The 15,660-nt window shown below is 41.9% G+C and overlaps 1 protein-coding gene across 7 annotated transcripts in view; it reads right to left on the minus strand.

The window, feature by feature from the left end:
- Nucleotides 1-1,574: 1,574 nt before the first annotated feature.
- Nucleotides 1,575-15,660, minus strand: part of SHROOM2 (shroom family member 2) — a 104,586-nt gene continuing 90,500 nt past the window's right edge. For 4 of the 7 annotated variants that reach the window (XM_077927521.1, XM_028727719.2, XM_077927522.1 and 1 more), the window contains 6 exons: nt 12,982-13,059; nt 11,020-11,781; nt 8,994-9,545; nt 6,006-6,183; nt 3,772-4,044; nt 1,575-2,823 (listed from right to left, as the gene is read on the minus strand). In XM_077927521.1, the coding sequence (XP_077783647.1) occupies nt 2,557-2,823; nt 3,772-4,044; nt 6,006-6,183; nt 8,994-9,545; nt 11,020-11,781; nt 12,982-13,059 (2,110 nt within the window). In that variant the 3' untranslated portion in view covers nt 1,575-2,556. The remainder of the gene's footprint in view (nt 2,824-3,771; nt 4,045-6,005; nt 6,184-8,993; nt 9,546-11,019; nt 11,782-12,981; nt 13,060-15,660) is intronic. The other 3 variants (XM_028727720.2, XM_028727722.2, XM_077927523.1) reach the window with 1 other exon arrangement.

Raw genomic sequence — 15,660 nt, forward strand, 5'->3', positions numbered from 1 at the left:
CGCAGCTGAGGGAAGCGCGCCGGACCGGGCTACCATAAAAGCTAATTGAGGACCAATAAATCAATTAGCTGGGGTCCCAATAAACCAATTTGCCACAGAAAACTTAAAGGGGGACACAGGAGAAATCGGAAAGACTTTATTTCCTCCCACAATACAAAAAAGCTCTAAAAGCTGCAGTGACCCATAAGATGGAAAAAGGAATCCTTCACTTATGGGTGCCAGAGGCAAGACATTAGCACCAGGTTTTCTCTCTCTCTCTCTCTCTCTCTTACAAAGCAACAAAAACGCTATTTATAGAAATATATACAGCAGTAGGGAGAATCTCACTCCTGGTCCCTTCCGGAGAGCCTGCCAGCATCAATAAAGAACAAAGGAAGAAGCAAGGGGAGTGATTAAATATCACATTATGAAAAGGATAATATATAATGATACATCAATTCCCATATTGCTATCTTCATAAGAATATGATTTAACTCAAAGTACTGTGCGCACACATACTGAAATTATATTTGGAGTTCACATACACAATCAGAATCACAGTCTCTTTTTTTAAAAAAAGAGTGACATGTAAAAGCTCACAGCTGACTGAAGTACAAATAATCATTTATCTTAGCTTGGCTTTATTTAAGGATCAGGTAAAAGATTCCAAGACAAAATGGATCTGTTTCTCTAATATTGGTTGGATGTAGCAGCATCTGATGGTGTTGGTAACTCGTCAGATGTCTTCTAAACGGAATAGACAAACTTGGGACCCATTAGTACAGCAGAGGGTTAAAGGAATGACCCTGGTGCAGGCCACCAGGTGTGTGAAATAGCACTGATAACTCAGGGAAAAGCCCCCTTCTAGGATTTGTCTTTGAAATACGTGATTACATAGAAGTGATTATGCCAAGACCCTGTACAGTCAACCATTGCTTATATTTATGACTGCATTTTACCTGAACGTTGAGAACCGTAGAAGGGGAATATTTTGCCTACACTCAAATCAAGCGGCAAGTGTCAAGAGAATTCTTTTTTCGTAATGTTTAAATTAGTTCCCCTTGTCAGGGAGGGCACTACAGCCAGGGGAGTTGAAGATTTAAGTGCTGAGTAAATCATTTTCTCAGTATAAGTTAAAAACAGCCTATAAACAAGTATGACTTCCCTTTATCCGTCAGGTATGTACATTAATACGAGGGAACACTTACTGTGCAGATTAGTACATCAGTATTTGTTATACCACCATTCTTGTTTTGTAAAGGACAGTTTAGTGGGACTTTTTATAGATAGATGTTTTTCCATTGATGGCAGTGTTAATGCATCACTCCTTGTGGAAGATGAAGTCCCATAGTGGGAGGGATATTTGTTAATATGAAAATGGGAACACACTCACGTAATAAGAGTGAACGTTTCCAATGTACTTCAGTAAAATGGATATCATGCTTCTTGTTGAGGCATGAAAAAGCTGGACAAACAGCAGTCCTAGGCACGAAGGACATGATAAAATTAAAAAAAGTTAGCTTTGTGCAAATGAAAGATATACAGAATGATCTTCTATTTTGTAGTTCGATTCACTGAATCCCTGGCAAATGGCACCAAGCATAAGGTAGCAGAAGTTCTGCCTTTTATTTACAGACCTGTGCATATTATAGTCAGACTCTTAGTTACACTTCATTCATATAAGACAGCTGAGCTGAATGAAATTATTGCCTTTGTGCTGTGGAGAAGATGATAATTAATGAATTGAACAAGACTGGCTAAAATTCTCCAACTTTATCTTCAAATGGAAAATAATAATAATGGCAAGTTCCACCCCGCAGAGACATTAAAAACCATGTACAGTCACACAGTTTCCTGGTGTGTTTGAAAGTAGCTTATTATAGGTTGTTCCAAGGTCTACTTATCCAAACAGTATTGACATAATTTTTTTGGAAAGGCAGAGCTTATGCAACACTTCTTCAAAACAGCACTTGCCGGTGGAATCTTGCGAGTATTTACTCAGAAGTAAGTCCCACTTTGCTCAATGGGGCCTACTCCCAGGTAAGTGTGCATAGAATTGAAGATCAAATGTGCAAACGTCACTATATCTCACCAACCTGAATACAACACTAGACAGGTAACATGTTTAAATCTGTTCTGTCTGTTTGATATGGCTGTATCCTGCTCCCTCCCCAAAAAGTCTCCTAAAATCCTCATTGTTAAGTTTTTGAGGGTTCCACAGCAACCTATATGAATCTGAAAAGAAACCACACACATTTTTTTTCTTTGTTAAAAAAAAAAGAAAGAACTGCACTCATGCACAACTGCAGCAGATTCCTGAATATACCGAATCTGAAGCACAGAATCTAATGTCTGGAGAGGTTCCTAAGGCTGTGTGATGAAGGAAAGCCAGAGAGGCTTTGAAATGTTTCTAGAAATGCAAATAACCCCACACAGAAACAATTCCCCTCCCCCTGAATATTATTGCTATTATGACTTATTGTTGTTGTTTCTTTTGAGCAGCTCCTCCTAGTGAACGGAGGAGTTCTATACTTCTAAACCCACGTTGTTTTGATTTCCAAGGTCCTTGGGTGAATGTCATTTGGGCCTGTCAGGTTGAAGGCTATCAGTCAGACACTTCAGCTGCTCCTCCCCAAGTTTGATTTTGTCCTCCAGCTCTCGCTGTTCGATTATGAGGGCTGACTTCATTTTGACAAAATGCTCATAATCGGCAAGGCTCTCGTCGCTCAGGTAGTTGGCCAAAATGTCAAAGACAATGCGTTCCCTTCGGTCCAGGTTCTCCTTCAGTTCCTTTGCGTCTTCGTGCTGCTGTGTGAGCAGCTTCTTCTTCTCCACCAGGATCCGCTTGAGGGGGAGAGAGCAAAACCATTCCAGATCATTTCAGGTGTAATTTGGCAGGTAAGTCAGCCTGATCTCACTGCTACGTGGTTGTAATAAAATCTGCTAAGAAACCTACTCACTGAGAGCTTATAGAGAGAGCATAGTACAGATATGAAATGTGCACGATTACAAAGATGGCATCAACAGGATTTGAAAAACCCATTTAAAAACAAAACACCACCACCACCCTCCTTACCCCTAAGCTTAGAGAAATACCCAGTTCTTAATTCTCTCTTTTGCACACATATTTACTTGTGCAAAATCATGAGGCTTTCGGGGGGGGGGGGGGACAGAGGAAGTACTGATGGGTTTATAAACGTCAATTAAACAAACTGTAATCAACTTGAGCCCCTTATATTGCGGGAAGAAAAACTGGGGAGGCCAGCAATAGGATAGTAATATAGGCTGTGGTTGTGGAACAGAGAAGGGCCGAAAGGTGATGCTCACAGGATCACAAGAGAGATCAAAGAAAGGCAAGGCAGAATGGAACAAGTTTTAGGAGCTATATAGAAACACAGGCTTTTAGTTTTCGGTTTTAGTTCCTTGAGTCACATGGTGAACATTTTAATTTCCTTGCTATAAAGGAAGAATGCTAGTAAAATCTAAGCGCATCTCATAGGCAAACTGCAGAGCGCCTTCTAGAACATCATTATATTCACCAAGACATTTTGAAACTTGGAATGATTCTTCTATGTCTCAGCTTGTCTCAAAATCTTGGAATCGCTACCTCTCTGCCACATGTGTCTTTTTTGTGATCTTTGGCTAGCTTTCTTGCTTTGGATATCCTTGTCGGGGTTTTTTTGTTTTTTGTTTTGGAAAACTTAAGGTCAGCTATTGTCACTGAAGAAATCTACTTGCCATCAAGAGAGCAATATTAGACAGGAACTCTTTTTTAAAAAACACACGACTTACCCGCTCTTCAGGAGAGGCATTTTCATCCAAGTTGTTTAGTGCATTTTCTACTCGGGCCAGACGGCCAGAGAGTGACAGCAGGAGGTTGACCACTTTATCCAGGTCCCCAATAAACATCCGGAACTTGTCAAACTCATTGGATTTGCAGACCTCTTTGGCAATGGCCTCCACTTCATCTCCAAGCATGTTGTTGGCCTGAATGTCTTCCAGGAGTGTCTCACGAGCTTCCCGCAACACTTGCAGCTTTCGACTTATGCTATCTATAAGTTCTTGCTAAGGAAAAGAGAAAAAAAAAGGGGGGGGGGAGTAAGCTCAATTTATTTGGCATAACGGACGCAATCACAATTGAACCTCCCCAGCCCCATTTCACTCCAAAATACTCTTAAGGACACAGCCATACTATATTTTTAGAGCAGTATCATAACAATTTGAACAGCCATGGCTTTCCCAAAGAATCCTGGAAACTGTAGTTCATTAAGGGAACTGAGAGTTCTTTGGAGACCCGTTTCCCTCACAGCACTACAATTCCCAGAGTGCTTTAATAACCAATCCCTCTCCCAGGGAACTCTTGCAATGTGTCCTACATGCTTCCTTTTGAGGAAATTTGCAAAAGTGAAGAGTCAGGTGTAGCAATTCCAATGCCTCCAGCTCCTACTTGTAAGAAAGTTGTTTAGATTCTACATCCAAGGCGTCACACGCATATTTCAGTTATTCTTGCATAAGTTGCATTGTTGGTTAGTAAAAAAAAGCAATTGTCTTCTTTGTCAAGACACAAGACCACACCAACAGGTTCCCTTGGTTTCACTGCCAACTTCACATTTTTGACATGATATCATCTTCAGACTTACTTCAGACATACCCACAATCACCTGGAGCAGGGAGTTGTTTTCCCATGAGGCAATCCCATGAAGGTGGGAGCTGCATCTGGCTGGCACACCAGATGGAGGGAGAGATGCAGATCCCACCCAGGAGGGCTTGCTTCATGGAAAATGCCCACCACCCCCAGCCCGGCTGCAGATACATCTGAAGGACATCTCCGGTCACTTCCCCTATGTTAAGAAAAAAATGCTGCATATGTAGATGCATCAAGGCACACTCCCAGGTTCCTCATTACTGGAGGGGAGAGGGTGCATTAAGAACCCAAACTGGAGGAGAGCAGCGTTTCTGGTTGCCAAAGCTTGAATGAACAACCTTTGCACTTGGCCTGAAGGAACACCCATTTAAGCAGAGAATACGTATCTCATTGCCTAGGATAAGCAATAATGTAAACAGCAGTTGAGCCAGGCCCTCAGAAGGGCCTTAGTGTTTTGCCAGAGGAAAAGCCCCAGCCAATTATTGAGGCAAGTCTCCCTTTTTATGAGCCCCAGAATAAAGGAGCTGAGAGACTTTAGGGCTGTGTTCTCTCAGACCTGGCTTGGTTCAGGGAAACCCATAAATCTACATTCAATCAAGATTTTGAAATCTAACCAGAACTGGTTTATTATGAAATGGCAGTGTTCTGTGTTTGTGTGTGTAGGTGTCGAGATACCTACATCAGATAAATAGATTGTTATCTCCAGATATGAACTTGTACTGTATGGACCATGTTTCTGCTGCGCAGTGTTGCTGCATGTCTTGGCCACCATGTTGTGTTGTGAAGTTGGCTTGTCCAATACAAAAGCCAACTGCTGTTCAGTCAATTGCTCCTCCTGACATATGAGTGAAGTGAGGCAAGGACTCCTAACATTACCAACTCCCTTCTGTATTTAGGGAGGGGAACACAGCTCAGCACAGAGCTACATTCCTTACATCCAGGAGGTCCCAGACTCAGCTCCTGGTGTCTCCGGTTTAAAATGTCGTAAGGAGTGTGAGCAAAGCAATCTCTGCACCCAGTTCCAAGAACCTGCCATTCTGAGTAGACAGAGATGCACTATATAGAATAATAGACTGATTGGACATAAATAAGGTAGCTTCCTGTGCTCATACATGGCATATCTGTTTAATTGAAACCTTACTTCCCTGCCCACTCTCCAGCTGGTTGTCCTATAGCTTTCATTCCATCTGAGAGAAACCTTCACCATCCATCTTTTGTGAGTTGTGATGACAGCTTGCCAGCTCCTGTGCTGTCACACAGCTTCTGGCCTGGCCACATTTGCTTTTGTCTGGGCTGGCTGCAGTGGAGATCTACTAGACGGCTCTAGCAGCATGGATTTCAACAGCATGGGTTGGTTTTTTAAAAAGAAATGCAATCTTACCTTCTTCTCAGATAAATCATGGTCTAGCTCATCCTCAGAATCCTCACTTTGCTGCTGCTGCTGTTGCTGCTGCATGTCCTTCATTTTGTTCAGCAGTTCTGCCTTGGGTGCAGATGTGCTGTAGTAAGTGGAATTGGTTGTCAAGGGGATAGCTGAAGGCAGGGGCTGCTCCTCTTTCCTAAGCGAAGGTGAAAAAAAGAGCAACACCCAATTTTAATTCGCTTCCTGACATTCTGCACATTGAAAGGAGGACAGTAATCATTTCGAAACACTGTTTGCAGCAAGTAAATTGTAGGGCTTCGAGAAAGGCTCTTTCACCCTGGGGCTATTGCAGGGGCTAATGTCTCGCATGAAATAACCATATCATTCTGGCACTCTCAGACCCTAGCTAAAGAGACGGGCAATTAAAAGAAACTGCCAAAATCATTGCCTGAAAATGCTGATTTCCATTTTGCCCCTTAATTGATGCTCCCTTGTCAGTGTTTAGATTTCCACACTGTATCCTTGATTATATGGCCAGTGGCAGGAAGGTAATGTTTAAACCTCTTTGGGGCTCTCATTAGCCCCGACTATATAATCCCATAAGCATAACTTTTAGTGAAAAACACAGCTGCTCTTGTTTCATTATCCACAGTTCTAATGCTTAAATTGCAAGCCTTAAAAGGGTCCTGCTACTGAACGCAACCTTTTGGAAAAGCTATTTCATTGCCATTTTGAAAATAAGATAGGGAAGGCACTATGAGCAGGTTCGCGCAAAATGCTAAGCTAATGCAAACCTCAGCGAGGTGATGTGAATGTGCAGGCTCTGTGCTCCTCCCTAGTCCTTTTTGCAAGATTTGGCTTAGGGTGTTGTCTGAACAAGGACTCCAAGATAAGCACTCTCTTCACTCAACACTAGCTGTAGCCAAGAACAAACCTTGGAAAACAGAATGTGCTAGCTATTACCCGACAGTAAAGTTAAATTGCAATTGGCTAATTTGCAGCTGGATCCTGTGCATGTTTAGTTCAAGGTAAGTCCCACTGAATCCACTTGGCTTTACTCCCAAATAAACATGCATACACAGGGTTTTGTCAAATAAGATTTATAGAATTTGCAAACTGGTTGCTGCCTATTTGATCAAGGTGGTTTACATCCCTTCCCCCAAAGGTAAACATTTAGAATGGGACTAGGCAGCCTACCAAGAGTCACACCAGTCTGAGGAAAGACTTGAGAAAACTCAACAGGACCTACAACTCTTTGAACTTCTGCCATAGATAAGACACACTGTTGTCTGGCTTCACCCCCTTGGATGAGCTGGACCCAAATAGGCAACACCATAAGAGGAACTATCAGGTGGGCAGGAAGGAGATAAAGACTCCATCTCATTTGGCTAGAAGCAGCAAGAATTTAACCAGTACTTGCTTGGATATCAAATTTGAGATTTACTTTCCCTAGTGAACTCACACTGGGGTTTAAATACTGTGGGGCATTGTTTAAGGAGAAAATGTTTGGGGAAAGACCATGACAGTTTGGTTTTCCATGCCCTATTCATTTTTAGAAGGGTGATTGAAATTTCAAGTATGAGTCTCTTCTATGTCCTCAAAACAGTAGAAACATTTCAAGGTCAACCTGATGGTATTTCTAGAACTAAAATACAGCTGTACCTCTGCTTACGTATCCCTCTGGATACGTAAACTTTGGGTTGCGAACGCAGCAAACCTGGAAATGTATACATTGGGGTTTCACCACGTGCGCTTGCGCAGAAGCACTTTGCACACGTGCGCAGAAGGGTTCCTCCAGTTACAAAGTTTTCGGGATGCAGCTGGGCCTCCAGAATGGATCCCATTCGTAACTGGAGGTGCCACTGTACTGTTTGGGCACCAAGAATGCCCAGCAACAATACTGACAATAAATTTATCTGTATATCAATCCATCTGTGTGTGTGTAGCTTTCCTCACAAGTTTTGTACTGTAAAGCAGGGTATAAGTTTAGTTGACAGGCAGGTGGTGGATTAAGGCTGCATCTGCACTATACTTTTAAAGCAGTACAATATTCTACCACTTTAAACAGTCATAGCTTCCCCCAATGAATCCTGGGCACCACAGTTTGCTAAGGGTACTAAGAGTAGGAGACCCCTAGTCCCTATGCAGAGCTACAATTCTCAGAGTGCTTTAGCTGTCAATCCCTTTTTCCAGGAAACTGGAAAAAGCACAAGCTGGGAGACCCATTTTTTTCTTGATTTTCCCTACTGGGAATCAAGATCTAAATTGAGACCCATGCTGGGCCTTATCAGGTCCACAGCCTGGAGATTCCCACCCCTCTTTTAAACTGTGAAATCTACAGACAGAAAGAGGATATATTACAATGTCATTAATGACCAAGCAAATTAATAAACTTCCACTGCTACATAAAAATGTCAAGTAACAGTGTTGTCTCTGTGTAGGATGTAGCTGTCAACAGCAAATAGCATATAACAGCATGTTTGCAAGATAGGCGCAGGCTGCTACTGGGCTATGTCCAAGTTGCTGGCGCTAATCTATAGGCTCCTATACAGCTCATAGCCAGGCTACTTTATAGACCAACTTATATACCCACTCATTGCAGTCTATGTGAGAGTTTCTCTTCTACAACTTCCAAAGACATCAGAAGCCCACTTCGCAGTAGCACAGAGCAGGGATTTTAGTGTGACTGCCCCTGTTCTTTGGACCAACATTCCTGTCAAATTATGGCAGGCCACCAGTATCTGCGTTTTCCAAAAACAACCAAAGAACTGCAAACAACCGATGAAGGTTGCAGAAATTCATGCCCTGCTTGTGAGCTTACTGGAGACATTTTGCTGCTTCAAAAAAGTGTATTGGACTATACAAACCCACAAGAACACATCTTGATTTGCATTTATATTATAAAAGTCCCTCTTTCTAAACAGAAAATAAGCTGATCAAATGCACACATTGGGCAAAGGAATGGAGAAAGGAGAAGAGGCTTAAGGGTAATATATATCTACTCACTTGTCCTCTGCAGTTTTTGGTGAAGGGTTTTTTAGAAGCAGCTTTCTGCGTTGCTGGGCTTCTTCCAAGAGATGTTCATCTTTCGGAAATATTCCCACCATCAGGTCCATTGTAGTTTTTATTTTCGCATTTGGGTCCAGAATGTCCGCTAGCGACTTATCCTTGCCCACAATCTCTCTGGCCAGCTCTTCTGACTTCCAGTCTTCCATGGTCTTTTCTTTGGCCCTCACATAGCTGACTGCATGGGCAGAAGTATCACTGTCCTTTGTGTTGTTCCCAGGCGCTTCGGCGGGTTGCAAACAAGGGAGAAGGCTTTTGTTCTCAGGCTCTGGCTCCACCCCCTGCCTCGTGTAAGCACAGAAACGGGAGTAGGACTGTTCAGAAGTGCTGAGTGTTTTAATCTGGTCCTTCTCCAAGCCGCTAGGCAAAGCAGGAAGTTCAATGGTGCTCACAAGGTTCTGCCTACTTTCCTTCTCTGCGTGGCTCTCAGAATGTACAATCTTTATGGGAACCATCTTCACAGTTGTGTTGTTATCCATCACTCTTTCGATTCTTGAGAAAAGAGAAGAACGTTAACGGCTCAAAATGGCCCATCACATTTAATTTGTGCAAGATATTTAGGGAACTATATAGGGACCAACAAATGTAAGGAGCAAACAACACATCAAAGTTTTACCCTTCCTTTCCTTTCAATTGGTTAGGCAGCAGGAAGCAGAGAGTAGGCATAAATGGACAGTTCTCTTGATGGAGGTATGTAGAAAGTGGAATACCCCAAGGATCAGTAATGGGACCTGTACTTTTCAAACAATCCCACATAACTTGGATGTTTGCCCCATTAACATTAAAATAAGTGAGCGCAAGATTGCCAACTTTTCATTTGTTTGTAAGCATTCAATGCTTTGGGTATTTTAAGCCAGGTATGCCAGCACAGAAGATGACACAGCTGATAGACCACAGCAGCCATTCATAAATGGATTTGCAGTTTGCAAGCAGCATTACAACAGATATGATCTATTCTGATATATGCAGCATGTTGCTATAGCTACATTGATGCACATCACTTATTGGGCCATATTGTCAGTGCATATCTTGAAGATCAGAAATATTGCCCAACGCTGGCACAGCACGGTCGTGTCCTTGAGACATATGTGATCTATGCGGCACTCATCTATTAATATAAGGTCACTATCTTTGCATGCAAATACTACAAATATAGCAAGGAATTAAACACAGTATGATAAATTTACTTCTCTACATTTTTTCAGTTTTGAATATTTAATCTAAATAAGAGTAAAGTTATGTGCTTGCCAGCATATTTTGCATTGAATGTTTGACAAATTAAATTGAATGTCTGACATTTGGTGACAGCAAACATTCACATGTGATATTAACAATCCCAGACAAGTTTTGTGAATGTCTGAAAACTCAAGAGACACTGAAATTTACTCAATATGCATAGCTAAGAATAAAAAAGGATTGGACTGATAGCTCCATTTGAAAGATAAAATAAATAAGTTGCATGGTGTTTATTTGCAGATGATTTATGGGCGGCAGTACCCATGAATGAAGAGCCAGGTGAATGTGAAATATAGTTGTGCCTTGGAAGTCACACGGAATCCGTTCCAGAAGTCCATTCGACTTCCATAACGTTGGGAAACCAAAGCACGGCTTCTGATTGGCTGCAGGAAGCTCCTGCAGCCAATTGGAAGCTGCGGAAGCCCCTTTGGACATTCGGGTTCCAAAGAATGTTCGCAAACCGGAACAATCACTTTGGGGGTTGTGCCGTTCAGGAGCCATAACGTCCGAGTACCAAGGCATTCGGATCCAAGGTATGACTCTACAACATTCATTCATACAAAATTCCATAGGAGGAAATCAGTAGAGAAAAGTGGTCACAACCCTGTTAGCATAAATTCACTGCTACAGCTGAGCAGGCTACAGGTAACAATAATTAATTAAGGGCAATAATAATTTCAATGTAAATCTTAAGACAAGATGGTTAACAATTCATGTAAAACTGCCTTACCTTGTGGGATTCTCATCCTGAACAGCCACAGGAGGCTTATCCGTCAACTTTTGCGGAGCAAATTGTGGAGAAGGGGACCTTGAGTTCTCCATTCCAGGTTTCAAATGGTAGCGATAAGTTGAAGACGGACCAGGTTCAGGTTTGAGGCGTGCTTTTTCTTCTAAGTGCTGGCAAACATTCTCGACGGGCACCGACTGGCGAGGCTCTGGCAGCACAGTGCTTTTCAATTTTTCAAAAACCTTTACAGGAGTCTGAGAAGGAGACACGTTAACCTCAACCGCACCGGCAGCAATAGCAGAATGGGAATGAGCTGTCTTGCTGGGCACTGTCAGTGAAGACTCTGAGGAAGCAGCAAGTGACGCTGAAGAATTGTCTTGTCGCCTGTATTTATTCTCTCGTTTTGAAGGGGAAGGCCTCTGGGGCACAGGCCCATGTTTCTTACTCAGCAGCGCTGGATCTTCCTGCAGGCTTCCCTCTCCTCTGACTTGTGGTGGGCAGAAGCTGTCCCCGTTAGATATTTGCAGCTCAGAAATAGCAAGAGGCAGTGCACTGTAATCTTTGTTTTTCTCCCTCACATTTTCCTGTGAGTATCTGTAATCACTGGGCAGTGTCCCAGATCTACCTCGGCTCCCCTGAGACGCAAGTGTAGCCTGTACTGCATGTGAGGGCCTAGCAGACACTTTCCATTTGTTTCCTAAGCTGTAATCCTGCTGAGTGGCAGGCTCTTCGGGACGGAATTCTGAGTACCCTGTGTCAGCTGGTCTAGAAAAACAAAGGGGAGAATCACAGTTGTTTAGCCATTCCCTGAGCATCACTACAAGTGTACCATGTACCTTCAAATGCCAAAGATGATGATATATAGTGGTACCTCAGTTTTCAAGCATCTCAGAAGCCAAACGTTTCAGTTTTCATATGCCGAAAACCCAAAGGTAAATGCTTCAAACTTCAGAGGCAGCTTCCTGTTTGAGTTTTCTGTACGTTTTGAGGCTTCCTTATTGAGTTTTTGGTTTTCGAACATTTTAGAAGTTGAACGGTCTTCCGGAATGGATTATGTTCGAAAACCAAGGTACCACTGTACTTTCTTCAATTACTTATAAACAGCACCATGCTACTTATACAAAAGCTGCAAGAAAATATATGGTATTTCTAATAAAACCAAAGCACAGTGTCAGGACACATTCAAGTTATGTTGTGCCATGCAAAGTGAGTTAACCCGGGGAGGTATACAACTAAGAAATACAGAATTCCCCCCTCTTTTGCTTGTGGAGGTGGTTGCGTGTATAGAATTATGCACAAACTGCCTAGTTCTCGTTGATTAATGGGCTCAGTATCCAATTATATAATGATATTTAAAACAAATATTGCCATCTTCCCCCTTCCTTTTTTTTCTAGAAAAAAAAATCGGACAGCTAGCCGAAAGGGTTGGATAAAGCAGAGAAAATGTAAGTATTGTGCAGAAGGAGGTAACAAGATATGGCAGCATTTGGGGCAGAAGACTAATTGACCTCAACAGAATGTTACTGTGGTTAAAGAGAGCCATTTGGGATGAGGCAGTAACCCCCGAGGTATACTCTGGTTCACTGAAATGGATGAACAACAGGGGAGGGAGCTTTGTCTGAAGGAACAGCCCAAATGGAGGGGACTATTGAGGGCAAGCAGGGGCAAGAAAGAGACAGAAAAGGGGGCAGTTGACAAGGAGACAGTGCACAGTACAGGGGATGGAGAACTGGATGGAGGACTTGAGAAGGAAGGATTGGGCTCAGATGGAGGAGGAGATAGCAGAGGTGGAAGATTTGGAGGGGAATCAGTGGGGGATCAGTGGGAACAGGAGGTGCACCAAGGCCAAAGACAGCCAGGCCTGAGCATGTCTTAAAGGACTGAATTGGCCCTTTTAAAATGCACAGTATATGGTCAAATAGTGGTGTTTCTTCTTCTTCAAGAATTAAAAGCAAGCAGAAGTACCTCTGAGAACCAGCAAGAAGGCAGGTTTGCTCTCTGATTAGAGAAGGCTGGAGAGATACTGTGAGAGTAGAAAAGAAGCTGAAACAGAAAAGCCGGAGTCTTTAGGAATTCTGTTTCTTATTTACAGAGCAAGTGCAATGGTCTACACAGTTTCACTTAATGAACTAAACACATATGTTGAAATTCTATGACTGTGGATGCTGAAGGAAATCTTACAGAAAGCCACGATTTTACTTAAATCTGCCATCATTAATTAAAGCTAAATTATACAGGTCTATATTTATTGAATTAATGTCAGAACAACTCTTGCTGTTCTGGAAATAATACTGGTTCATGGCACCCAGAAATAAGTGAAATAACTATAAACCATTATTACATATTAGTTAAAGTATATGTTCAAGGATGCTGCTCGCATTACAATTTCCAAACACCTTAGCATTCCTATAAGACTCTGCATCTGAAAAATGCCTTCTCACAAAAGCAAACTCCAGATGATACTCTGGGTGACAATTTAAAATGTTTTTAATGCAGATAAGGCACATTAAAACATCCAAGTTACTTTTGGGATTATTCCAGCGTCATTTATGTGGGTTGCCTGTATATCCCGTAGCATGCTGTTAGCAATCACTCTGAAAATTAAAGAGAAATGCCAATTGCGGTGGCAACTAATATAAATGCATTAAAAAGATTTAGATTGATATGTGGATGATAGGAATATCAAGGGCTAGAGGGTGTGATATATCCTTAGCATGTCTGCTATTAACATCAAATTGCTTAAGGCAGGCTTAGGTATTGTGTTTAGCGCTGAATTTTCTGAATTACCCGTCTGGCTATTTTAGGTAAACAGTGTATCAACCAAGGTAGAACAGTGATCTAATTCATCACTTCTTACCTCCCTCAAAGAGCTTGCTATGCTTTTCTGGGAATGAGGCCAACATTAGAATCTATTTGAAACTAATATATATGTGAGATTGACAGATTTTATACCTTTATGTATTATTATATATATTATAATCCTTATATATTCATTAGCTGCATGATAGGGATGGGGAACCTGTGGCCCTCCTGATGTTATTGGACTTTAACCCTCATCATCTCTGCCATGCTTGCTGGGTCCTACAATATCTGGAAGGCAACAGATTTCCCACCGCTGATTGCATGTCTAAATCATTTTTTAAATTTTATTTATATAGTTGGGTAAAAGGGATCTTAGTATGCTGCTTCAGCTTCCAAATGTTACATTACTTTACCCATCTTTCTGCTAAAGTGCACCTACCATAAGGTTACCATACGTCCCCGTTTCCTGGGGATAGTCCCTGGATTTACAAATCAGTGCCCTGACAAAATCCATTGAAGTTGAAAAGTGTCCCCAGATTCATGGGAAAAAATCTGGTAACCTTAACCTACCATACATACTATCGTCCTCTTCATCCCAAAAATACCTCAAAAATATACATTCTAAATAATTATTATAATGAAAGTTTGGTTACATTAGCATTTTGGGGAGTTGTTGTTATGGTTAGCACTGTTAAGACACCGACCAGGTAAAGGAGTCCTTCTTCATTCTGGTCAACAGTTGAGGATGCTGGCTTCCATTCCAAAGCACCCTTACATAAATGGCTTTTACAGAATCCAGCTTTCCAGATGCATCTGAACACCAGCTGAGGTGCCAGAAGCCACCCTGCTCTGGAAAGTGAATTAGAGGAGGGAGAGGCAGGTGGGTCTCCAGCGGAAAGGGAGTTCCTTGAGTGGAACTTCTATTCCAGTTATGGAAGCAAACTTAACGTAATTTGAAGGATTAAATATGGATGCTAAGGACCCTTGGTTGATGGAAGCCAATGGTCTGTCTGCCCATTAACTTCAAAAACAGAAGAATTTCACTCAAATGTAGGTTTATTTCATCTATAAGCCACCCCAAAGCATACTGAAGAAGAATGAAATTGAGACATCAGACGGACATTAAGTAATTGGTGCAGAGTTATTATATGCTAGAAAATGGCCACTATGATGACACAAGGTGGGGTGAGTGTGTGTGTGTTGCAAGGGCTTGTCTGCTGCAAATACCCCAGGGGGTAGGTTGCACTGTGCCTGTGTTCTCTGCACAGAGATATGCATTGGGATTCCCTGTAGGATTCCTTGTCAGCCTGGCACTGCTTTTGTCATGGTGACATTAATATATTAAATCAAGTGGTAGGAGATATACAAAGGGAGCTAGAAAATGGAAGTGACCTGTGCTGTACTCTTATTGAAATGGCTGATAGAAAACTTTTTTTAAAAAAAGGCATTAGTATACATTCATTTTGTTATTATATTGTTTGAGATGCACCAAGGCAGACAAATTCTCATAGTTTTTTAATTGCACGTTTGAATGCGTGTTCATGCAAGGAAGATGAAAACAGGAAACCGGAGAGGTATTTCAACATCTCGGCATGCAAATTTGAGAAGGGCCTGTAAGGAAGCCAAAACCGACAATATGTACGACTGACATGGCATGCTTGAACAAGAGTTTCACTCTCCGATACAACTTCTTTAAGGATCCTTTTGGCTTCTAGCACAGTTGTAGAAGTAGCAAAATGAATACAACAACGTTGTAATTCGGATGACCTTACGAGATTTTCTGCTTGGCACCAACAGAATACTGTTCAGAGCACCAAGTAATTTCTGCAGAAGTGGCTGACC

Source organism: Podarcis muralis, chromosome 4 (assembly GCF_964188315.1).
Source record: "Podarcis muralis chromosome 4, rPodMur119.hap1.1, whole genome shotgun sequence".
Lineage (NCBI taxonomy): Eukaryota > Metazoa > Chordata > Lepidosauria > Squamata > Lacertidae > Podarcis > Podarcis muralis.